We start from the raw sequence: 23,998 nt of genomic DNA, 5'->3' as shown, positions 1-23,998 counted from the left end.
AATACTGTTTGTCCTGTGCCCACAAAGCCCGCAGCAAACCGGCTGAGGTAGCTACACAGACCGGGTAAAATAACCATGGGGAAAAAGGGGATGTTTCACCTGGATCAGGCTGTGGATGCAGCACGTGCAGGGCTCCACAGAGCTGTGCTGCTCCAGCAGGCGAGGGGAGAGGGAAGGCGAAGCAAGGGATGCATGGCGTTGGTGCCGGAGGTGATGTGGTGGAGGGAGGTAAGGAGGGGCAGACGGAGGACAGCGGCACCGGCGCGGCCATGGCCCCCACCCTCAGGGCCCGACCGCATAGCCCCGCCCCCCACCCGGCACCACCCAATCAGCGCCTCCGTTTCCTCAGGGCGCTGCACGCGAGGCTCCGTCCCATTGGCCCACGTGGCAGCCCCGCCCCTTCCCTCATCGCGGCCAATCAGCCGCAGCCACCGCGGCCCTGCGGCGGGGCGGGCCCCTATAAAGCTCTCGCCGGGGGGAGTTTTGCCCTCACCATCCGCGTCGCGCCCGCCATGGAGGAGCCGCTGTCGCTGCTGGTCCGGAGCCCCGCGCAGCGGCACCGCGACCTGCGGCTCAGCGCCCAGCCTGCCTGGACCGTGCGCCGCCTCAAGACCGAGCTGCGCCGGCTCCTGCCCGACGCGCCGGTGAGTGCGCAGTCCGCTCTTCCCGCAGCCCTGCCGGGCGGCTCCCCGCGCGCAGCCCGGGTGGGTGGGTGGGTGGTGGGGGCTGCCTGGCTCCCCGCGGGGCTCCCGTGGGCCCCCGGGACCGGTACCTGCCCCCCGGGGTGTCCCGGGACCGGTACCTGCCCCCCGGGGTGTCCCGGGACCGGTACCTGCCCCCCGGGGTGTCCCGGGACCGGTACCTGCCCCCCGGGGTGTCCCGGGACCGGTACCTGCCCCCCGGGGTGTCCCGGGACCGGTACCTGCCCCCCGGGGTGTCCCGGGACCGGTACCTGCCCCCCGGGGTGTCCCGGGACCGGTACCTGCCCCCCGCGGTGTCCCGGGACCGGTACCTGCCCCCCGCGGTGTCCCGGGACCGGTACCTGCCCCCCGCGGTGTCCTGGTCCCGGTTGCGTCAGCCGCGCTTGGGCTATTTTGGGGCTCGATTGCGGCCCGGCCGCGGTTAATCATTAACCGCCCTCCCGGCACGGCGCGTCCCGCAGCTGTGCGGGCACGTCAGAGCCCGCTGGCCCCGGGGAGCAGCGCCCGGCCAAGGCCCCTACCGGCGCTTTGAGGGCACGTTCCCGATTGGGAGGGCGGGGATCTGTGTACGGCGGGCGCTGTGGCGTGTGGGGCCGGAATGCGGGAGTGTGCCTTCCCCCTGGGCCGCAGGACACGAGAGCTGACGCGTGAGCTGCTGCAGCAGCTGCGCTCCGGGTCCCGCCGCTCCCACGGGCGGCGCGCCCGCGGGAGGCTCTGTGGCCTTCACAGAGTCAATAAACTCGGGAAAGACCTCCAAGTTCAACCTTCGACCGAATGCCGCTATGCCTGCTGAGCCGCACTGTGACATGCCATGTCACACGCGTTTTTTGAAGAGTTCCAGGGTTAGTGACTCCATTTCCCAGGGTAGCCCATTTCAATGCTTAGCTATTCCTTCAGTGAAGAATTTTTCCATAACATCCAACTGGAGGCTGCCCTCCAAACTTAAGGCTGTTTCCCCTTGTCCTGTCACTAGTTGCTTGGGAGAAGGCCTGATTCCCATGCCTTTGCCGTGCTTTCCCTGGGAGTGTGGTGAATAGCCAGAAACAGTCTCCGTGTGATTCTTCTGCTGCTGCGGGACAGCTGCTGGGCCCCATTGCAAGGGGTGTTACAGATTTACTTGACACCACCTCTGGTGTTCCGTCTAATCTAATCTGATCTGGTCTGATCAGATTAGATGGAACTCCAAACTTCTGTTTTTAAGAAATACAAATGGTTTTGTTGGGACTGTAAAAGATACAGCACATGACCAAATTCTTTGCCCAAGGGACTTCAGATTCTTATGCAGGTTTGCACCTTGGTATTATCCCACTTGGGCATTCAGTTGTTCTCATAACTTCAGCTGAATTTAGATGTGCACCTTAATATGTGGGATGCTCCAAGCTCTGTGCCTTTCTCCACCAGCTGTAAGCTGTATTGGTTAATGCTTGGTAGAGCAAGTAATCCTATTCCTTGTTTTCTTTCTTCAAAGCCTGAAGAGGACCAAAAGCTGATTTATTCTGGGAAGCTGCTGCTTGATCACCACTGTCTGGGAGAATTGTTGCCAAAGGTATAAAAAAGTGTCTTCTATGATGTGCTGAAATATATCCAGAGAAGGGATTTTTTTTTAACAGATCTTCCTTTATATTTCAGCATGGGGAGCTGCATGCTCTTCATTTGGTATACAACTTCAAGACTCCTGCAAATATGCAAGGAACCAAATCAGAGGTAATTAAACTTAACTCTGTATCTTGGGTTTGTAACTGAAAACAAGAGGTGTTGGGTGACCATTTTAAAGTTCCATTTTACTGCAGGCTTTCCCTATTAGTGCAACAGTAGTATTAGTTTGTGATAATTTGATTGGGAGTGTGAGAATGTATTTGAATTAAGCTGAGTATAAAAAATTGCCTCTACAGTTCATCAGTAAAGATTCTCATGGTATCTGTTAAGAAAGATCTAGTTGTCATGTGCTGCTCAGTGGAGAAACGCTTTCTGGTAGATTCAGTTTTATTAAATAGATTGACTTGCTATGTCCCAAGCATGCTTGGACAGACTGAGCTTGTGGAGGGAAGTGGTTCTCATCTGTGTGGGGAGGGAAGAAGGCTGAGAGCTGCTGACACTTTAACTGCTCCCATTAATGACTCATCTCTGGCTTCCTCTCTACAGGCTCAGCCTTAGTGCTTGAGCTCAGTATGGGCTGGTCTCAAGTACTAATGGCCAAAACCCATTTTTCTTTCAAGGGCAAATGTTTCTAGAGGTGTGTTCCTGTTGCCCGTTAGAGGCACTGTGAGCTAACCCTACCCATGCCTGCTGGTTGCTAGATATGAGCCAGCTTTGGCTGGGTGTCATACATCACCACAGGACAGCTCTTGAGCTGTGTGCAGCAGTTTGTGCAAGTACACATTTGCCATGGGAAAAAGCCAAAGTGACTTTTGTATTTTATATTTTTATAGCCAGATGGACACTGAATGTGTCCATAAGAAGTAACAAATACTGTGTGGATATTGTGAAAGAGTAGATTCAAATCAGTTTTGCCTCCCAGTCATTTGGTTCCAGGAGGTTTAAAATACTGACAGAGGTGCTTGTGTGGTTCCCAAGAGCAGGGACAGTACTGAGAAGTGCTGTGCAGGAATAGGTGTTAAAACACAGGCATACTTTGTGGAGTGCAGACTTTTTGTATAAAGTGTGTGTGCTGTCCTGAGTAAACCTCACTGGCTGCCCTGCTGTCTGTAGGTTAAAGCTGATCAGCCCAAGTCACCGTCAGAAGCCAGGCAGGAATCCAATGTGTCTTCCTCAAATGGTGGAAGGTCGAGGAGCTCTTCAGGTGTCCACTCTTCAGCAGAAGCCAGTAATGGGTAAATACAATTTTATGTACATCTTTGATATTTTTAAGATGGTATGTTTGTGTTGGATGCCAGCTCCTCGTGCCATATATACTGTCATAAGTCCATAGAACATGGGCCACATATGATGAGGCTTTATATAAAAGCTTTAGTGGACAGACAATAATTTGGATTGGAAGGGATCTTTAAAGGCCATTTAGTCCAACCTTCTGCCATGAGGGACACCTTCCACTAGATCAGGTTGCTCTGTCCCACCTGGCCTTGAGCACTTCCAAGGATGTGGCATCTAAAGGAAAATGCACTGCTCTGTTAATTAGGAAGAAAAGTATTTGCTTTTTTCATGTGGGTAAAGAGGTGTCTAGAAGGAAGAATTAATTTTGTATTTGGGTGCACAAAATCACAGAAGCTTATTTACATTGTTCTGGAATAAATTGCTTTTGTTGTTAGTCCATTATTTGCTAATGAATGTGTTCAAATTTTGACCAAGGCTGGAAACAACTCAGCATCCCTTCCAGAGTGTGGCTCCTGGCTTCTCTGCCTACACAACCTACAGCATGCTTCAGATGTCCTGGTTCCAGCAGATTTATGCAAGACAGTATTACATGCAATAGTAAGTGTTCTGTTGCAAGCTGCCAGTAGGAAGTAGAAACTGTAATACAAGAAATTTGAGAGCTCCTAGCAATTCTTCCTCTTTTGATGGTGCTTGGAGACTTTTTCATCATAACTTGTGCTGAATGTTGTGGCAGTGTACCTCTAGCTGTGCTGCTCTGCTGCTGCTCAGGCCAGTGATTCTGAATCTTGCCCATTGCCTGTCTGACTCTTCCTTGGCAGGGCAGGTGTCTCTGGAGTAAATCTGATCCTGTTGATAAGCCTTTGTTCTTTTTTTTTTTGATTGCTCAAAGTGCATACGGCATTGACTGGACATCAGTGATAGGTCAAGCTGAGACTCGCAGAAGGCTTTTAGACTACCTGCAGATTGCTCTGAATTGTTTTTGTGAAGTATTGACATTACTGTTGATAAAGGGGAGGGGTGCCTGGTTTGATTTGTTGAAGTCACTATCCAGTTGTTAAGGGTAGAACTAAAACTTGTTTATAATGCTTCTGTAGCCTCTAAACTTAATGCCTTCTACTTGCATGTGATCTGACTATTGCTAAAGGTGGACAGACTTTCACAGACAGGGCCTGTGTGAGGTGAGAGGATTTGATTAAGCCTCACTCTGTACTTTGTTCTCTGGTTCCAGCTTGGCTTCTACTGCTGCATCTGCTGACCCATCCCATGCACGGCATCCTCAGGAGATACCAGTGGCACCAGTGACACCTCCAGCTCCTCTCCCAGACCCATTTCCTGCCCAAAACCAGCCTGGAAACCAGAATGTTGCTGCTCAGGTTAATGCAGTGGCTGACCAGAACTTGAGGATGAATGCCCAAGGGGGGCCCCTCATGGAGGAAGATGAGGAGGGTGGCAATCGAGACTGGTTGGACTGGCTCTACTCAGCAACACTGTTATATGTTTTTGTCAACATGGTCTATTTCTACTCCAGTATCAGCAGACTCCTCGTCGTCATGGGTGGCACTGTTCTGATGTATCTGTAAGTGTATGGTGCTAGTATTTGCTGTTCAGAAGGGTTTCACTGAAGTACTGAGTTCTGTGCTCAGGAAGCTCAGCTTCCTGGTGGTTGAGCTTCATAGGAGTCTTGCACCTGGAAAGGGCAAACCACTCCTCTGTATTCTGGTATAACTCAGTATTTAGAAAAATGATAATTAAGCCTATGTCTGGATTAAATTAAGAATGTGGATAATCTGACTGGGATTTTGCAGTTTCTGGTGTGGCTGTCTTTCTATTTCAGAAAACTACTTGAAACCAAAGTAGCCCATGTGGTAAAGCTCCAGCAACTCAGCAGCATAGAACAGACAAACCTCTAGGTTCACTGTAGAAAAATACAGTTTATTGTTGGGAAATTAGTGGTTGAAGTCTGGGAAGAGGGTCTCACACTTGCTGTTTGTCATGCATTCATGCAGATCTGCTGTGTGCCCCTCTGGAGAGCACAACAAACTGAACTGAGTGGAGTGTCCTGGACTGCCTTTGAACCTCTCTGTGTGGGGGAATATAATTAGGATAAAAACACAGATGATAATGGACCCTCAGCTGCTATGCTTTGGATGTCTTATCTGAGAAAAATAATCTGTCCTCTTAAATTCTTTGATCACCTGTGAAACAAGTGATGTAGGTGTCTGAATTGTGGGTCTAGGAGTTAAAAGTGGAGCAGCTTTTCCAACATCTATGTAGACTTGGAGAGTTGAAGGTTAATTGTTCTACTGAAAGTCCTTAAATTTTACTGTTGATGGTTGCCAGCAGCTCTGAGCAGTCAAATGTGCAGCTGTTGCGTAACAGGATGAGTAATGTTGAAACATTAATTAATGAATTTGTTGGTTTCCCCAGGCACCATGCTGGACGGTTCCCATTTAGACGAAGACCAGTTCAGCCCTTCCCAGGCAATGTTCCTCCTCAAGCTGCTCTAAACCAGGACCAAAACAATAATTTTCAGGTATTGTCTTGCTATATTTTTAAACTATGAAACCCTGGGAAGTTTTGCCTTTGATTTAATAATTGTGTAGTAGAAAAAAATATTTTCTTGAAGCTTCTGTAAGACAGTATTGGAGAATAATTGCCACCTGAGTCCTCCATTGGTGTAGTAAATTCCTTAGTTCACCAAAATATTTCAGGGTGAAGGTTATCTTTTAGCTGCTTCTGTCCTTCAGGAAGTTGCAGTGGGAAGTGGTCTGTTACAGGCTGTAACTGAGGGCAGGGTTCAGGCTACACCTCTGTAGGATTTGTGTCTATGAGCAGTTTGAGTCTTTCATTTCAAGCTGACAGTTCTGATGTCAATGAAAGTTAATTAGCTGTAAATATGTAATTCACCTGATCTGGTGCTTGATGGCTGTCCAGACAGTGTTTCTGGACACCAGTGTGAGTTAACCAGTAGTGTCCATGTGCAGTGTGGGCTTTTGACTTTGTATCTGGGGCTACTTGAAAAAAATTATATTCAAACAGTGACATTTTGGCAATAAAAACACAGTTTGCCAGATTTTTCTAATGTGTTTCTGAAATTCTTCTTTACCAAATATCCTTTATTTTGACAGGGGGAAAATGGAGGCAGAACAGATGAGTCTGAGGCACGTCCTGATGAGGGACAGGCTTTCCAAGAACTGCAGCAGGCCAGCCCTTCACTCGTGAGCACGGTGTGGGTTTTTTTCAAGACTTTCTTTGCCTCCCTCCTTCCAGAAGGGCCTGGACTGACCCGTAACTGATTTGTCACCAATCTGCTTGTCTGAAACTGCAGTGGACACCTGAGAGAACCAGATACCAACTCCAGACTAGGCGTGGAAAGGGATGGCACTTCCTCTGGCTTTCACTGACCAAGCAAATAAAGCTGTAAGAAGCCTTACATCATTACAGCCCAGAGACTGAGATGCTTGTCCTCGTTCCAAAGAACTTTCTTCCATAGCATTTATTAGGTACCTGTGTAGAGGCTTGGCATTGTGGACTTGTGCACTAAAGGCACAGGCTCTGAGTGGGTGTGCAAAAATGTTAGGGAAGCAAATTGCTTCTTCTGTGCAATGTGATTCCTGTTGGAATGTTTCAAATGCTATTTTAATTACACTGAGTGTAGGATCTCAAACAAAAATTGCTAGATATGCATTAGCAGATTTTTAGGAAAGATCTATTGTTAAATTGCTTCAATATTTTAAATTTTCTTTGTAAATATTTCCCTATGAAGAATGTATTGTGCAATCTCCTTGTTGGACAAAGCGGAGGACTGTAAGATGGTGATGTAGATAAGCAATTACCTCAGTGGAGTTGCAGACTAAATTTCATGTTGCCGAATTCAAATAGTTTAAATTCAAGATTTAATTCCCCCTGCTCTTCCTCCTTCCCCTCTGCCCTACTGCCAGATCATGGGGGAAGAGTAAGTGTGTTCAGGTATAAATACATTTAGCAAAAACTTAAGCAAAATGTAAACTTCTTCACTGCTTTTGGATGCAAAGTTCAAGCAGTCTAATTCCTGTGTTCAGCTTTGCATTTTCATTCCATTGCAACTCCTCTTGTATTGTTTCATTGTGTTCCCTTTCGTTTCTGATATGATTAAGGGCTGTTATTGAAATAAAATTTGCAGGCATTTATATCCACATTTGTTTATATCCTCTGAAGCACAGGGTGTGTTTTTGCATATTTTTTATTGAAAAGTCATGATGAGGGAGATGGGATATGAGGGGAAAAGGTGCTTAACTCAGTTCCTTGCCCAGCTGTGTCCTTTGGCAGGTAAAGTGCCTTGAATAGTTTGGAGTTTGCTTATGGAAAGCTGGTAACAGAAAGGCCATGGACATCTTGAAATGGGTAATTCTGTAGGTATGTGGAAAGCTGGGCTCCTTGAACCCTGCCTGAGACTTGTGGTGGAGTTGCTACACAGTCTTGGCTCAGGGTTTAACTTGGCTTGGAATTGGCTCTCTAGGAACAGCTGCCACTCCTGGAATTTGTCACTCTTTTCCTCTGCTGCCTGCACTTGGCAGGGCAATTTGAGGAGTGTTGGCAGGGCCAGCACACATCAGTTGGGCAGGTAATGCTTGATCTTGCCGTGTCACATCAGACTAATGCTGGACGTGGTTTGTTGGCGTTACCTGTGGTAGCCACTTAATCCTGGTGCTGGTTTTGATTTGAACAAATTCTTTTCCAGGCTTGTTTTTCTGCCTTATCTTCACTTTGCCGGAGACTTGGAGGAGGGGTCGGACAGTGGTAAAATAATTAAGTATTTAAAATGAAATCATTTGAGAGGAGGTCAGTTTTGTTGCCCCAGATATATCCTGCATAATCCTTTGAGGATGTTCCTGGAGGCGGTGCCCACTCTTTCTTGCCTTGATAATGGTCTGGTGCTGCTCTGGGAATTGCACTCCCCCAAAAAGAGGCATCCCCAGGCTTTTGCATCCTCACAGTCTGTGTCCCTGTGGTAGGCACAGGGTGGGTGACAGCCATTGCCCTACCCTAGACACAGCTGCAGCTCACACCTGAGCTGCTGCACTGGGTGTGCTCCAGATCAAGGGTGCTTTGTGGATCGAGGGTTTTTCTCCCTCAGGGAGAGCCATCACTCAGGTATCTTGGCAAAGTGCCTAAATTAACAGAGCTTTTTGCCTGTGCTCAGTTTTAGCCGGAGAGAGCAGTTCCTGGCAGTCAGAAATAAACTGGTATGGTTAAGACAATGAGCACATAATGCTGGATTACTTGTGAAATCTCTAGTCTGAAAATGTATACGAGACAGCAAAACATCTGTTGTCTTGCAGCTTTTGCCAGGAGCAGGCCAGATGGATTTAAAACTAGTTGAAAAATTAATGAAGCGTAGCTAATGCCACTGCAGAGATGCAGTGAGAGTCCTGGACCTTAGAGGAGATTTCCTTAATGGTTCTGTGAAATGCATAACCTCTGCCATTGGGGTGGAGGGGAGCAGAGGCCACGTAATGTTGAAGTAAATCCAGTGTAATCCTGCAGAGGCAGCTGCCAGTGGTGTGCACCCAGGCAGGAGCACTGGGATGTGAGGGAACAGTGCCTGGCTGAAGGCTCCAAGCACTTCTGACTGAGCCAGCCTGGTGTTATGGGGAGTTGGGAGTTTGGGGTGGCCCTAACCCTGCCACTGAGCCCTGACCAGTGGATGCCTCTGGTTGCCTGAGACCCTGGGAGCAAGCAGAGACAACTGAGGTAGCTCAGCTTGGAGAGATGTCAGTGTAAACAGTGGGGTATGTGAGGAGGGATGGCAGGGAAGGGGATAGAGCCAGGATGCCAGCTGTGGCTGCCAGTGGGCATGGCCCTGAAAATGAGGGAATCCAGGTTGGACATAAGGCAAACACGAGCCTTGAGTCTTTCAGAGCAAGGCTCTCCCCTCTGCTGGGACAGAAGCTGAGAGACCAGAAAGGGCCTTGAGGCTTGTGGGTGTAGGAGGCTGGGTTTGCCTTGGCTCACACTTGAAGCTCTGATTCTGCTGCTGGTTTGGCTGCTCTGCATGTGAGCTGCAGCACCCAACCTGTTCATGCATTGTGTAGGGCTCCTGAGAGCAGGCAGGCTGTGGCAGTGAAAGTCCTCTGAAGGTCCACAGGGTGGCAAAGTGAGCAGCAGGATAAAGCCAGTTCCTCTGCTGCTGTGTCCCCTGGTTAATGTGCGCTGGCAGCTGCTCCTAGCTGAGAGCAGTTCTCTGTCCCCACTGAGAAACAAGCTGGAGAAAAATGTACAATCTGGTTTTCTCAGACACCTTTGTTCTTACTGTGGGAACTCCTTACAGGCTGTTTAACTGGGGAGCCACTCAAGTCCTGTTTGTCACTATGGATATGGTCCTGGGAACACAAGGCTCATGAGAATGAGGTTGATGCTGAGCCGATAAGCTGGTGCTGGTGCTGTTTGTGTGTGGTTTCCCCTTTTCTCTGAAGAGCTGTTTCATTTTTGTGCTGATTTGCCTGCTGTCCCTGGTCTCAGCAGCCGGGGGCATCCCAACAGCTGTGCAAGTGCCCAGCTGAGTTACAGGAGTTACAGCCTCCCTCTGCTCTTTGTCCCGTGATCCATTTCTAGCTGTGGGTCTGGTAGGATTTGCAAAGCCTCCTCAGAGGCCATCCCAGCACTCCCCCCCCCGTGTTACCAAACGTGCCAACTGCATCTTCATCACCTCCCTCCAGCCCTTCTGCTGCACAAGAATAGCTCTTGAAGTGCCTGCTAGTGTTCAATGTGGTGTGAATTTCAAATGGAGTGATGTCATGGGCATGAACCAGTTCTGGTGTGACAGCCCCTCACAAACCTGCAGTGAGTTCATGTTCAGCTGCCTGCCTGGGAGGGTTGGACAGATCCTGGGAAATGTTGCTTCTGGGCCCATGTCTTGTGTCTGCTCAGTGGCCTGTGCTGCAGAAGAACCTCCCCAGTTTCTTACAGTAGCACTGAAAGTTGTATTTGCTTCTCTTTCAGTCTGGATTTGCCAGTGCAGAGTCAGTGCCACAGAACTGCAGCTGGCTGCACTTCCAGCTCCAACCCAGCTGCCCTGGGCACCCTCAGCTGTGAAAAGCCTGGGCTGACCTGTGTGTGCTAGCTTATTTTTCTTTTTAGAGGTTGTTATGGATAATACTGGTACAGAAGAGAAGGAATTGATTTGCTTCAGGAGAATCTGGAGTTGCAGTGGGAGAACCCTCCCATGGGGTCAGGACATCACCCATGGACACTCCTTGAGATTGAGAGCCCTCACTTCATCATGTGATGGTGGATTCCAGGTTACTCTTGCTTTCTAAAATTTCGAGAGTAACTCGGGTAATGCCAATTTCATTTGGCATCGCAAATCTGTATTTAAACATTGCACAGCTTTAATTGATTTAACTAGATTACAAAATAAATCTTATTTGAATGTTATTTATCTCAATTTCATAAACGTCTAGGACAAATGGGAGCAGTGGTCTTTGGGCTGACCCTGCTGCCATCCCAGGGCTGTCCTGCAGTGTGAATCCTGGCAGTGGTGCTGGAGCCCATCCTGCTGACGGGTGCAGCCGGCGTACCTGGAAGGCTCTCAGGAAGCATCTGCAGGGTAACACCAAATGTTTTGGTCAATGCAGCACAAAGATTAATGGCACTGTGATGTACCTCTGCCCTGGACAATGTGGGGAAAAACAACCCCAGTTACAGGACAGTCCACAGCAAGGTGGTGAGTACATGTGTGCATGCACGGCCTTCAGATAAAGCCTTACACAGCAAGTATTTATCAAAACATCTTCCAGCATCCCCTTTGCAGCTTGGGTGTTTAACTATTCTTTGGGGTTTAAAGCCTGCCCTGCCTCCTGCTAGCCAAAATTAACCTTTCCTCAGGCTTTTAAATCTGACCTGACTTGTGCTAGCCTGACCTTGCACTGGGAGGAGGGTGGGCTGTGGTGTCCCTGCTGCCCTGGCCTCTGCCTGGTTACTCCAGGACAAGGATGCTCACAGCATCTCTGTGTTCCACATGCTTTTGCTATTGTAGGCAGAAAGTCTCCAGCCTTCCTGTTCCCACTGGAGGTCAATGCCCAGCAGTCCCCTGTTCACCTTTTCTCTGAGCTCTGGCTGTCTGCTGACTGCAGACTCTGCAGCCGTGCTGGGGCAGGGAAGCTGGCCCCTAAGGGGGCTGGGAATGCACTGGTTGTACCAGGACCAGCACAATGGGTCTGGGGTCTTGGACTTTGTGCCTTTATCTACCCTGGGGACAAACACCCCTGTGTCAAAGTGCCAGTTTTCCCTTTCCTCCATGCTGATGTGAATTGCTGCCCTGGGCAAAGAAGTGGTTGTGACCTCCTGGGGCCTGCAGGATTCCCTTTATTCCAGGCATTGGCCACTGTGCCCACACGCCTTAAACTCAGAGGACAGAAAATAGAGCTGTTAGATGGTTAAATCCTCTTGAATTCCAATCCTTTTGTAACATGCCCAGGCTCTGTGCAGCTGCCCTGGGAAGAGCTCTCCTGGCCAGGGCAGCGGGGATGCTGTGGCAGCTGGGATGATGCCATGGAAGCTCTGCTGCTCAAGCACCTGCTGTCTTTGTACGTTGTGTTTCCAACAATTAGCTGTTCATTTATAAAGCACTTTGGGCTGGCAGCAGGCAGTCTGTCCATGGCCACCACGCTGCTCTCCTGGAGGAGCCTGGAGGAAGCTGCAGATGCTTGGCTTCCCTCGGGGTCAGTGACCGTGAGTGCCTCCCGCGGGGTACCCGAGGCCGTTCACTTTCTCAACTCAGGAAGAAAACAGCACGGCAGGGTGGGGGTTGCTGGACAGCAGGGACCCCGCAGGAAATGTGCTCACCCTGCCCAGGGAGGATGAGGCATCTGCCAGGGAGAGGAGGGAGGCTGGCACCTCGCCGCGCTCAGGGCATTGAAGCTGCCCCTGCAGCACTGCCAAGTTCTCACCTGTCCTTCTCCCTCAGCCTTTTCTGGCAAAAAAGGTTCAGGGGAGCTGTTGTGAGCCTCCTTTCTGAAATAACCCCACTCTGTCTTGTGCTGGAGGTTGTTTTGGGGTGGGGATGGGCCCCAGCAGCACAGCAGAGGTGCAGGAGGACAGTGGCATACCGGGCAGGTATGTGGGTGTGATCTTGGGTCGCTGATGTTCCCCAAATAGCAGCTGAGAGTCTGGGTGCATGAAAAGCTCTGCCTTAGTGGGATGGTGGCAAGTCAGACTGTTCACCAACCCAGATGAGAGGCAAAAGGCATCCCAGTCCTGTGATCATGGAGCTTTCCAGGGGTGTGGGAGATGTGGGTTCACCCAGTGGTAGCAGGAAACACCCCTGTCCCAGGACTGTGCCTCAGTTTCCCCGCAGTGTGTATAAAATCAGTGGAAGGGGGAGCAGTGAATGATGTAGGCACCTTTCAAACACGGCTTTGCTGGGGAATTACTGCAGGAATACAAAATAAGGAATATTTCTGCATGAAGAAAAAATGATGAAGTGGCTTGAGGCAGCATGTGGGGCTGCTCCCTTGACTTTATCCTCTTCCACTCTCCATCCCCCTCCAGCTTTTTCCACTTGCCCTGGTGTGTGTCCATGTCCTGAGTTAAAGCAGTCTTGGCAGAAGCACCGAGCCCTGCAGCCCAAACTCCTGCTGAGGGAGGAAGGCAGCGTGCAACATGACTGGTGTTAAGGAAACTATAGGAAGATTAGGAAATGTGTGATGAGTTTTGATAAGTGGAGGAAGCAGGTCATGTCCTGCTTCGAGTGGGCTCTGCTGGGGGTATGAAAGCAGCCTCTGCCTCCGTCAAGAATCACTTGGTCTCATCAGCACTCTCTGCTCTGCTGAGGATGTACTGGGCTGGCAGGATCATGCTGGGGACCTTCAGCATCTTGCTGGGGCTTGTCCACGCAGCAGCAGCCTGCGAGTTTGGGCCCTTTCCCTACAGAGGCACAGGGATCGTCTGCAGGATGACCAAGCCCGCGGCATTGCTGTGTAAGTGCCTCTCCTTGGGGCTGGGTTTGCCCCAACTCTGCTACAAGTCAGTGACAGAACAGCCAAGTGAGGGGGTTTCTTGCTTCTCTGGCTCTTGTGTAAACACCTGCCTGGGAGCACAGGTTAAAAGCATGAGCAGGCAAAGGAGTTTGAAAATTGTCCCCATCCCCTCTCCTCAGCCACAGGATTTAGCACTGTTCCTGTTGGGGCTTGGCATGATGAAAGAGCTTGAACAAATGTGTGTTTGATTTCTCTCCTCATTGCAATCTCATCTCTTGGGGTCGGTAGGTGGAAGGGGGAAACAGGTTCTTGCCTGCTGTGGGCTTATTTGCAAGGATTTGGGAGCTTTGCAGGTGGGAGAAGAACTTAATTCTTCTGTGGAGGGTGGGAACATCTCTGTCCTGTCCCATCTGACAGTGGTACATGCAGAGAAAGATGTATTCATGTAGGGCTGAACTAACAGAGGGTATTTCTGGAAGAAAAAAGTCCTGTGCAAGCATGTGCCTGAGGCTGAGGCTAGAAGGGGCTGTGTAATGTTAGGAAAATGGGCACAGAAACTTTTTCAGAATTTTTTCTTTGTAGACCGAAGAGCTGACTGCAATACAAGTAAGCAGAAACAAAGCAAAGCACTGGGGTAAAGTCAACAGCTTGTGTGGTGTAAGGACTAGCACAGCCTTGACTTTTCCAAAATCTGCTCCTGAGGTGTGTGAAAGCTGGCCATGACTCCCTGGGACAGCTCCCACTGGTGGCTGTCGAGCCACACATGCTGTTGTCCCTTGCTGCCATCAGCTGTCACAGTTAGGGATTTTTAATTTTTAAAATTTACTCTGAAACGACTTCTAGAGCTTCCTGAATCTAACGCAAATGCCTCGGATAAAAGCCTTCTGTAGTGCTTTAATCCAGAGTGCAGATCTGGCTTTGCAGCCAGGACAGATTGCAGTTTGACATCTCTGCCCTTTTCTTCCACCAACAGTGAACCAGGAAACGGCCCAGGTCATTCAAGCAGCCTTCAGAAACGCCAAATTCCCAAACGTCACCGGGGAAAGGTCCATGCGGCTCCTCGGGCGGGTGGCGTACGCGCTGAGCGAGTGAGTGTCCTGTGTCTGTGTCAGGGGATGTCATGGGGCACAGAGGCGACCAGAAACTGGCCTGGGGGGAGCTTTGGTCCAGCAGCTCCTGGTGAAAGCAAAGGTCTGGACTGCGGCAGACACAGTTTTGGATCTAAGCCTCGCAGACAATTTGCGTGTTAAGGTTTAGGCTGCTAATGTGTTATTTAAGAGTTATTTATTTTTGCAGCTGAGTGGGAAGGCAGTGTGTAGAGCCCACTTCTGCCAGTGGGGATGGGGAGTAATGTCCCTGTGGGCTGGGGCACCTGTGGCCCCCGATGACAGATAGTGCCCGAGGCACACTGAGAGGCAGAGGGGACCCATCCGGGACTGCCAGAGCCACCCCTGTCAGCAGGATATCACTTGGCTGTGCTTTGTGACAAACCAGGCTGGGTGTTGCTGTGTTTCTACCTTTTAGTTAGGCACCAAAATTTCAGTGGTGTACTCCCAGAACAGACTTCCTGCCATGACCACGGCTGCACAGAGCACTGCAAGGAAACAGGGTTGCGTTGTTCCATGTTTCCTGTTTAAATCATTCCAAAACCTTGTATCCAAGTACTGCACGGTGCACCAAGGCTGAGCACAAGCATCACTGTTGCTGTCCTTGTACCTGGCCCTGGGATTTGCAAAAGCTCCAGAGTCTGGCAGTGGCACGGGTCCCTCAGAGATCCCATTCCTCAGGAATAAACCTGTCCTGCCCCGTGGCAGGCACTTCTTCTCTCTCTCAAGATTTTTTCGTAGAGGAACACAAAGAGAAGAAAGAGAAAAAAATTTCTATTTCTACTCCTTGTTTTTCCCATGTAGAATTTGTTTGGAGAATTGTTTACTTGGAGTGATTGCTTAATTAGATTCTAGTGAAGATTATTTGATCCTGATGGCAAATCAAATCCCCCTGTGTCTGCACTCTCAAGAGAGGGTCACAAGTTGTTAGAGAGTTAAATATAGTAGTTAGAAAGTAGGTATGCAGTTGTAGTAACTCCTTTAAATAGTATATTAATGTATTATAGTATAGTTATAATAAAAACATCATTCAGCCTTCTGGAGTCAGACATCATCATTTCTTCCCACCGGGTTCGCCTGCATTTACAGTACTGCCCAACCACAGCAAACGGCTCTGGAATGGGGACAAACTCTGCTTCTGCTGTTTCTAGCATCCAGGTCAATGATTTGTCCATCGAGAGGAGTGAGGTGGAGCTCAAGGAGGAGGACAGTGCCATCCACATCTCCATTAGGAACGTGACAGCCTTGTTCAAAGGGACCCTGACCTACGGCTACGCCGGGGCCTGGTTGTGAGTACGGGGCCGGCGCTGCTGGGCACCACTCCAGCTCTGCTGCTGCCCCTGGGGCTGGCCCGTGGCCCAGCACAAGTGGGGCTGCTCTCCTCAGTCTCTCTGGCCATGCCTGCATTGATGGCTGCCTGAGACGGGATTTTATACTCTAGCAGTGCTTCTAAGCCCCACCTTGCTTTCTGCTTTTCTGTCCTCACCTTGCATGACAAGACCAGATGGCCAAAGCAGAGGAGTTGACTTAGTCTCTGTGCTTTGCTGCTCTGTAAACTCCGAGTGGATAAAAAGGGAGGGTTAATGCTCCTAAGTGCCACTAAGGCAGCAGTTTGCAATGATTTAAAGCCAGAGTATCTGAGATGGGCTGTGGTGTGCTGGGGGTTGGCCCATTGCAGTGCAAGGACGGGTGTGAGAAGTGTTATAAAATCCACATCTGTCAGGGAGAAGCTGCTCCTGGCTCATGTTCCTAAATGTCCCCTCTTCTGCCATTACAGCTTGCAGCTTTTTCATTCAGTTGATTTTGAAATTGAGTCTTCCATTGACCTCCAGCTAAATATCAATCTGAGTAAGTATGCTGCAATACACAAACATTTTGCAATATGACTGAATTCCCTCTCCACTCTGGCTTGTGGGTTACATGTACTGTCCACGTTCTCCTGGGTCATGTTAGGGGACAGCTGAGTCTCTGTGGGCAGGAGCTAGGGCAGAAACCATCCAGGTGCAAGGTAACCCCACCTGCCCCAACGTGCAGGGTTGGAATCTTTTGGAAGCATCCCCTGGGAGATGTGGGGAGCCCTGGCTGGCCCTCTGCAGTGATGCCCTGCTCCAGGCCTGCAGTGTCTGCACAGTGTACTACTCTTCCTTCTCCTCTCAGTAACAAATCAGCTACAGTTTTTTTTTTTTTTTTCTTTTTCCTTTTGTCCCATGCAGTGTGCCAAAAGGACCAAGTGGCTCCTGATGCTTCAGACTGCTACCTGACTTTCCACAAACTCACACTTCACCTCCAAGGAGACAAGCAGTGAGTCTGACCCCTTTCAAAACTGAGATTTATTGTCCCCCTGCTGGTCCCCAAATGCCCCCCACCCAAATGTGCAGACCTCACTGTGCTCCCTGTCTTACACAGACCTGGCTGGCTGAAGCAGCTCTTCACAGATTTCATCTCCTTCACTCTGAAGCTTGTCCTCAAGAGGGAGGTAAGATCAGCCTGTGGACCGAGGAAAGCTCTGTGTATGCCACACACTTTTCTTGCCCACAAGACAGTAACAGTGACATGTTAGTGCTCATGAAAAATAAGGCAAATAAATTGAATCCACAATAAAAAAGCAGCTTGGGCAAAGTGAGAGCTTTGCTGACCCTGAGGCTGTCTAGGGACTCTGACCAACAGCTCCTAGACCTTAATGAGGTCTGCTCCACAATGCAAAATCCTACCCCTTCCCCTAATTTCTCCCCCCTCTTTTCCTGCTCTAGGTGTGCAAGGAAATAAATGCTGTTGCTCAGACCCTGACAAATTTTATAACTGATTTAGCAGGTAAATATTCTTGGTTTTTCTGCTTTCTTTTTTTATGTACAGCTTTTTAATGTTTGAGGGATAACCACATCCATCAAAAAATGTCCTTCAAAATTGTGTATGGGATCCCAAGCCTTCAGACAGCAGCAAAATAAACCTTAGTAATGTTATGTTTGGTTTTTCTGCATCAGGTTGATCCTTTAGGATGATTACATAGATTCAAAGACATTTCAATTAATAAAGAATTTCTCTTCAGTATATACTGATCAGCTGTGCAGGAAGCTCCAGGACCAACGTTAGCTAGAACAGGAGCATGTACTGCAGTATTAGGCATGAGGTTGTACACCATCTGGAGATTTTTCCACTCCCAAATATCAGGGAAAAGGAGTGGAATGTAAAACTGAGTGAAATTATCCCAGTTTCCTAGAGAAGAAACAGAGTCAGTGAGCTGTAGCATCCAAAGGAGTGGGAATCCTTGTCCCACCCCTGTGTTCTTTCATACCATCCCTGTCACCACCTGCACCAAGTCCTAAAAGTGGCTGTCACAAGCTCTGCTTAAGGTCCTGTTTCTGGTGTGAGGTTTTTGTGTTTTCTTCCTGCAGCCAATTTTGTCCAGGACAAGGACATCATTGTTGATATCTCCCTCGCATCAGATCCTGTGATAAAAGGAAGATACATAGAATCCCACCACAAGGTAAAGCAACCCAGGCTGCTCAGACACCAAAGGTTTTCTGGCCATGGCGTGCTCTGGAGGGCTTGGAGGGGCTGGTTCTGTGGGGCTGTGCTGTGCCACTGCAGCTGGGCTGATGCCAACCTGCTCCCTGCTGTGTCCAGCCAGGCCATTGCCTTGCCATGGAAATGCAGGTGTTGGCTTTTTGTCCTGTCTCCTGTTGTTATTGGACACAAAATGAGTACACAGAAGTTTGGTAAATTCAAAAGAGAAAAAGACTTAGTTTTATTCAAACATCTGGTATTTATAGAATTCTGAAGGTGACTGGATTGGAGGATGGAATTACCACCTCTCCAACCACACTGGTCTAAAGATCAACCAATCACTTCTCTTTACCCACAGAGAAATATGTAAACTACTTTATTTATACATGAAGTTGTGTGGGAACTCTGACTTTCGAATGTGTAAACATTATCAGAAGGCTAAAAAGTTTTATGAGAACTTTAAAACTTTCAAAAGAACTATAAAAGAAAACTTAACACATTTAAAAAAACAGGGCAACAGTCTCCCTGCTTCTTGCTGTGGCCAACACACTTGTTTTCCTTTCCAGGGCACTGTCCTGTACAAGAACAGCTCCAGTGTGCTCAGTGACTCCGTTTTCTCCCCGTCACTGCTGACCGAGTCCCGAATGCTCTACTTCTGGCTCTCCGAGCACAGCCTCAGCTCCCTGGCTGCAGCAGCTTTCCTAGACGGGCAACTGGTGCTGAACCTCCGAGGGGAGAAGTTGCAGGTCATTCCCAGAGGGGAACCCTCCGTACCCCATACATCGTATTTTGGGGAGAAAGTGAAAAATTCACTAAATACTGTGTTTTGGTGAGAGCTGGTTTCTGTGGGAGATAGAAATCTACAGTCAGTCACTGCATGTGATCCTGGAATTGGTGCCCTCTTATCAAGAGGGCAGTGTTATTCCTTGGAGGGATAACAGCAGCTGATAGGAAACTTGTCTGCTGAATTGTAGAGGGATGTGATTTTCTGGGGGATCACTGGGATGGAAAAAAGGGTGGGACCTGGGGGAGCTCAGCCATGTCCTGCCCTGGGCACAGGCCCCACCTCAGTGCTCTGGCCTGTCCAGCCTACACCAGGAGCAACCATAACCTTATCTTTTGTTTTTTCACAATCTTTTTCTGGTTTGTTTCTGAAGGAGCTGTTTGAGATGGAAGACACAGAAATGCAGAGGAAGGCAGTGCAGAGGGTAACTTTTTGTCCTATTCAAAGCACTGCATGCCAAATGAGGAAATTTCAAACGGATTCTGTTGCATTGTAACAACTTGGGTCCTTCCCTTGGCAATCTGAGACTTGGGTGGGCCAGATGGAGAAAAAGAGGGGCTGATGGAGAAGCAGTTGTGCTTTGCAAGGAGGATTTCTCCATTTTCCATGCTGGCACAGTTTCCCTGAAACCTGGCTGAGTTATTGGGCTTGGGTGAACAGGAGGTTGAACTGGGGACTGCAAAAGGAATGCAGCTGTGAGACAAGTTGGCACGAAATTGGTATGGAAAAAGCCTGACTCAACTACTTCTCCTTACTCGACCAGATTTTTCAGGGCACCTCCTACAACGACTCTGTGGCCAAGGTGTGGAGTCTCACCCAGCCCCAGATTTCCTTTCAGCCTGAAGGGACAGTCGTGTCGTCCTCGGTAGCAGTGGAGGTCAGCATCCTTCTGGCAGGAGAAGAACCCCTGGTGGTCCTGTACATGGAGAAGGTCAGTTCTGGCACCTCCTGACTGTGAAGACCTTGGGACAGGCTCTGTCCCAAGTCAGGACCATCCCTGGTGTGCAGGGACAGCAATGGCAGGGAGCACTTTGGGAAGGGTGGGTGGCTAAACCACGGGAGGTGGAGAAGGCAAATCAGTTTCTTTTAACACTCCCGTGTGTCCCTTAGACCTTTGAGGCTGGGAATGATGATAGTGACCATGTTGGCTCAATGACCCAACTAGGCCAGCCCACTATCGGTGTGCAAGGTGGTCAAAGCAGCAGAAAGCTCTGAGGAGCCCCCATTAACATTTATCTGACACAGGGTAGTGTCATGGAGATATTTTAGGAGAAAGTGAAGGCACCATGGGAATGTATTTGTTTTGAACTCTCCTTGTACCCAAATTCTAGCTCTGGTCCCCACTGAGAGTATAGCTGTGTCAGAAATGGACATGAAGCTCTGAATAACGTGAAGCTCAAAATCTAACCTTTTTCTCTATGTGGGCCTGTATGAAGGGTCCTGATCACACTGTGTTTCACCCCAAACTGCTTTACAGTGAATCTAAGGAAGCAGAAAAAGGAAATGCCAACAGCTTCCCTGTCATGGTTAACATCACAGGAAAGCAGTGTGTTTGTTCAGTCTTGTAGCTGTGGGCTGACAGACACACAAAACCATCCCAAATCCTTGCCTGAGGGTTTGGCACACTCAATTTTAAAGATTAAACCACAGCTAAGACTAAATCTCTCAGCAAGTATCCTATGTTAGCAGGGTGTTAAAGGAAATATGCATGGCTGTTTCTTATGCCCCAAATGGTATCTTGAAATGCATCTCAAGGATTGCAGAAGTACTGGACTAGAGGTGATCCCCAAAACTGTGGCTCCTAGGATGAGCTCCTGCACTGCTGAAACCCTGGTTGTGATCTGTAACTGCATCACAAAATGTTCCTCTTAAATGAATGTTTACGTGCAGACAACAGCAAGACAACGAGCCTAAGTGGCCAGAATTCAGTGGTTGCTTTCTTTTTCTAATTTGGTTTACATTGGCTTAAGTACCTGTGGCAGCCCTGGCTACCCTTAGGATGTTCTCTCTACATCCAGTCAGATGTTGAGGTGGATGTCATTGGGAAACAACACCCCACAAAGCCATTTCCACTCTTGTGCAGGATTTAAAAAAATAGCAAAAGTCCAGTGGATGAGCCAGAGACTGAGGCTGTGGGCATGAGGGGGGAGTTTATGGCATGCAAGTGGAGAAGGAAAGTGCTGGCCTTCTCTAGCAATACCTGGAGGTAAAGCCAAAAGGATGTTGAACTCTGGCTCGTAGAAAACAACCCAAAATATCCAAATACAGCTCCTTGCTATAAGGCTATGCCTGAACCCTGCTGTTCTTCTCTCTGCAGGAAATCACAGCTACCATCCAAGCTACCTATGCAGAAAAGAAACTCATTTTGCAGCCTGTGGACTCCAGGTTGGTGCTGTGCTCTCTTGAGAGTTGCCTCTTTTGGCCCATGTTTAAAAGCAGCACAAAAGGAGGATCTCTGCAGCACTTAGTGACATTTCTTCCCCTTTTTTCCCCTTCCCTTCAGTGTAGAGATTAAAGTGTTTAAATGCACAGCTGATCCAAGTGAGGTAAGTCCTAAAAAAAGTATTCTCTAAGCCATTTGAGGCTAAACAACATCTTTTAAAGCATTTTTCTATGAATTTTATGGTTTTCAGGAGGACCCATCCATACAAAGCTTCCTGCAGAATATGATCTTGGTTGCTGGCATTCCAGAAATAACTTCAAGTGAGTTTTCATCTGGGGAAATGCCAACCTGCTCCATAAATTGTCTAACATCAGATCTCCTAAACCTGAGTACTGAAAAAAATACATCAATAACACTGACAACTGGGAAGTGAGGGGAACCACATTTGTGGTTTGAAATTCTGTTGAAATCTGTTTGAAATTTCTGCTGGATACACTTGGGGGATGAGGAACCCCGTGTAAATGGCTGGGAGAAAGGAAAAATGAGTTTTCTGTCAGGCTGAAGGTTGTGGGACATTGAGGCACAATTAGCTTTTGGCAACAGGCAGCATGCCAGGATGGACATCCCTGTAACGGGATGGGTTTGCTGATTCCACAGGTATTGGATCAGCTCTGACTTCACTGATGAACAGCAAAAGGCTTGATCTCTTTGATATCATAAATCCTGAGATCATTACCAGAAAGGTAAGCAGAGCGCAGAGCCACCCAGCTCTCAAAGCCCTTTTGGGATTGTGGCAAGAACTAAAATAATATTTTTTGTTCTCTCCCCACTTTTTAGGGATATGTAATTGTACAGCTTGACTTTGGCTTCCCAAATCATCTGCTTCTTCATTTTCTTGAGAAAAGTTTGTAGAGCTCATCCCTTCACAGAGGAGCAAAGGAGCTTGTGTACAGCCAGAAAAATTGTGCCTGGACCAATTAAAAGATGAGCTGCTTTAAATCAGTTTTGGTTGAATTTTATTTCTTTTTCCTGAGAAACACTCTAGGCTCTGTGCAACTGTGCTTCCATGGAGCCTTTCTTCTGCAAAGATTTTGAAGTCTGCACCTCAATCCACACTATTTTTTCAGGATCTTTAAAGGGCTTGTGTAATTAGGAGTCAGGGCTGGGCTCTTGAAGTGCACGGGCTTTGGGTTAGCAGCCTCAGGAGGCAGCAGAAATTGGTTTTGCCACCTTTTGGCATCTCTGTTGTTACATTTTGGAAATATAGCACCTTTTGTTCTCATCCTGGGTTTCACTTCCACCAAGATCCTCCTGATTTTGACAGAATCCAGCCATAGTCAAATGATATTACCGAACTCCAAGTAAGCTTAGAACCAGTAATGCTAAAAGACCTGGATATGGCTGCAAAAAGTAAACGGGATGTGAATTTGCAGTGCAGTGCAATAACAGAGATCTTGTGCCCAGGTAATTTCTTTACAGACCCTGACGGTTCAGTGGAGAGCTCCAAACTGGTAATGGCCATGTTGTTGAGACAGTGACAGCAAAGATGAGAAAAGCATTGAAAATTATAAGGAAATGAAAGAGATTATAAGAGAAAGTTTAAGTGTCTAGTCAAGCATCAAGTTCCTTTTCCTTCCTACTACAGTGCAATAATTTATCTCAAGTGGCTCGGTTATTTTCCTGTACAAGTTCATGCTTTTTTTTTTTAAGTCTTTTCACTTGGAGGAGATCTTGGGTGATAAATCCAACACCTGTAATGGTGATCACATTAACAATGGTAGAGATGATGTTCTCTTCCACCAGAGCAGTATAAAAGCATTAAACTCTGTCCCAGAAAGAGGCTGGTAGCAGGATGGGCTCAGTTTCCTGAGCTCCTTGGGCATGGTGGTTGCTCCCTCTGCTTTACCATGGATAAAAGCCAGGTCCCTCTGCCCTGCTTCTCTCTCACCCACAACACCAGAGGCCCTTCCTTGTTCTGTGTGACTGCTGGGCTGACCCTCCCTTCAGTAGTCCTGGTGCCCAGGCTGCAGGGGGACGAGGCTGGAGGGGCCTCAGTGGCTCTGTGGCAGCCAAGGAAGGTCTGAGCCACCTGTGGCCATGAGACAGCAGCAGCCGAGAGGCACGAGAGGTGTGATGCCGTGGTGGGACCGACTGTGCCCTGGCAGAAGCCCTGGTGTAGTGGGCAGTTTTCTACCTCCCTTCTCACCCTGTTCCCATCACATCAGCTATTTCAGTACCAGCAAAGGGCTTGTCCATGTTCCCTCCTGCTCTAAAGCCACCAGTGCTCAGGTGACATATTCACTCCCTGTGCAGCAATGTCTGCTGAGGACCATGGGGACCTTCCATCAAGCCACAGCCCTCTGGTTATTTTAAATGACATCCCACAGGAGCGGTGAGCATTAATAAAAAGGAAATGGCAGGAGAAAAGCACCCTTTTTTCTGCCGTGGAGGTGCCTTGCCCCACTGGGGGCTGCTCAGTGGGGACTGGACTGGGGAAGGACTGTCCTCTCTTCCATGGGGACAAAGGAGGGCAGTGGAGCCGGGGAAGGATCTGGAGCAGAAGTTTGATAAGGAGCAGCTGATGCAATTGGGAGGATTCAGCCTGGAGAAAAAGAGGCTCAGGGAGGACCTTGCCACTCTACAAGTCCCTGAGAGGAGGGTGGAGCCAGCTGGGGCTCTGTCTGTCTTTTCTCCCAGGTAGCAAGTGACAGAACGAGAGCAAACTCCCT

At 48.7% G+C, this 23,998-nt stretch overlaps 2 protein-coding genes and 1 long non-coding RNA gene across 4 annotated transcripts; 2 read left to right on the top strand and 1 right to left on the bottom strand.

Annotated features, from left to right (window-relative positions):
* Positions 1-330: 330 nt before the first annotated feature.
* On the top strand, positions 331-7,702 carry HERPUD1 (homocysteine inducible ER protein with ubiquitin like domain 1). Of its 2 annotated transcripts, XM_068203037.1 has the most exons (9): positions 331-644; positions 2,170-2,247; positions 2,331-2,405; positions 3,411-3,532; positions 4,008-4,130; positions 4,762-5,109; positions 5,961-6,066; positions 6,662-6,760; positions 6,862-7,702. In XM_068203037.1, the coding sequence occupies exons 1-9, from the start codon at positions 513-515 to the stop codon at positions 6,955-6,957; spliced, it is 1,179 nt and encodes a 392-aa protein (XP_068059138.1). In that variant the 5' UTR covers positions 331-512; the 3' UTR covers positions 6,958-7,702. The 2 variants fall into 2 exon arrangements, with proteins under 2 accessions (XP_068059138.1, XP_068059139.1); XM_068203038.1 differs by having other exon boundaries at positions 442-644; positions 6,662-7,702.
* On the bottom strand, positions 4,393-5,719 carry LOC137481340 (uncharacterized). Its single transcript, XR_011003430.1, has 2 exons — positions 5,571-5,719; positions 4,393-5,151 (listed from the first exon to the last, which is right to left on the bottom strand). It is a non-coding gene; the product is annotated as an uncharacterized lncRNA (long non-coding RNA).
* Positions 7,703-13,138: 5,436 nt separating the features above from the next.
* Positions 13,139-22,268, top strand: CETP (cholesteryl ester transfer protein). Its single transcript, XM_068203036.1, has 16 exons — positions 13,139-13,492; positions 14,466-14,580; positions 15,750-15,887; positions 16,376-16,446; positions 16,812-16,899; positions 17,005-17,074; positions 17,349-17,409; positions 17,991-18,082; positions 18,669-18,848; positions 19,260-19,310; positions 19,650-19,817; positions 21,204-21,271; positions 21,390-21,432; positions 21,520-21,589; positions 21,927-22,012; positions 22,107-22,268. Exons 1-16 carry the CDS (start codon positions 13,282-13,284, stop codon positions 22,179-22,181), a joined length of 1,587 nt encoding a protein of 528 aa, XP_068059137.1. The 5' UTR covers positions 13,139-13,281; the 3' UTR covers positions 22,182-22,268.
* Positions 22,269-23,998: the final 1,730 nt, after the last annotated feature.

This window comes from Anomalospiza imberbis, chromosome 12 (genome assembly GCF_031753505.1).
Source record: "Anomalospiza imberbis isolate Cuckoo-Finch-1a 21T00152 chromosome 12, ASM3175350v1, whole genome shotgun sequence".
NCBI classification, from domain to species: Eukaryota; Metazoa; Chordata; class Aves; order Passeriformes; family Viduidae; genus Anomalospiza; species Anomalospiza imberbis.
The sequence above is the reverse complement of the archived record's forward strand: the minus strand, read 5'-3'. Positions and strand labels throughout refer to the sequence as shown.

Bases quoted from the DNA above. Each gene is read 5' to 3' on its own strand.
- HERPUD1 (XM_068203037.1), top strand. From the start codon at position 513: ATGGAGGAGCCGCTGTCGCTGCTGGTCCGGAGCCCCGCGCAGCGGCAC. The intron at 2,248-2,330 runs GTATAAAAAAGT...TTTATATTTCAG, and splicing joins TGGGAGAATTGTTGCCAAAG to CATGGGGAGCTGCATGCTCT. The intron at 2,406-3,410 runs GTAATTAAACTT...TGCTGTCTGTAG, and splicing joins TGCAAGGAACCAAATCAGAG to GTTAAAGCTGATCAGCCCAA.
- CETP (XM_068203036.1), top strand. From the start codon at position 13,282: ATGAAAGCAGCCTCTGCCTCCGTCAAGAATCACTTGGTCTCATCAGCA. The intron at 17,410-17,990 runs GTAAATATTCTT...TTCTTCCTGCAG, and splicing joins TTTTATAACTGATTTAGCAG to CCAATTTTGTCCAGGACAAG. The intron at 22,013-22,106 runs GTAAGCAGAGCG...CCCACTTTTTAG, and splicing joins CTGAGATCATTACCAGAAAG to GGATATGTAATTGTACAGCT.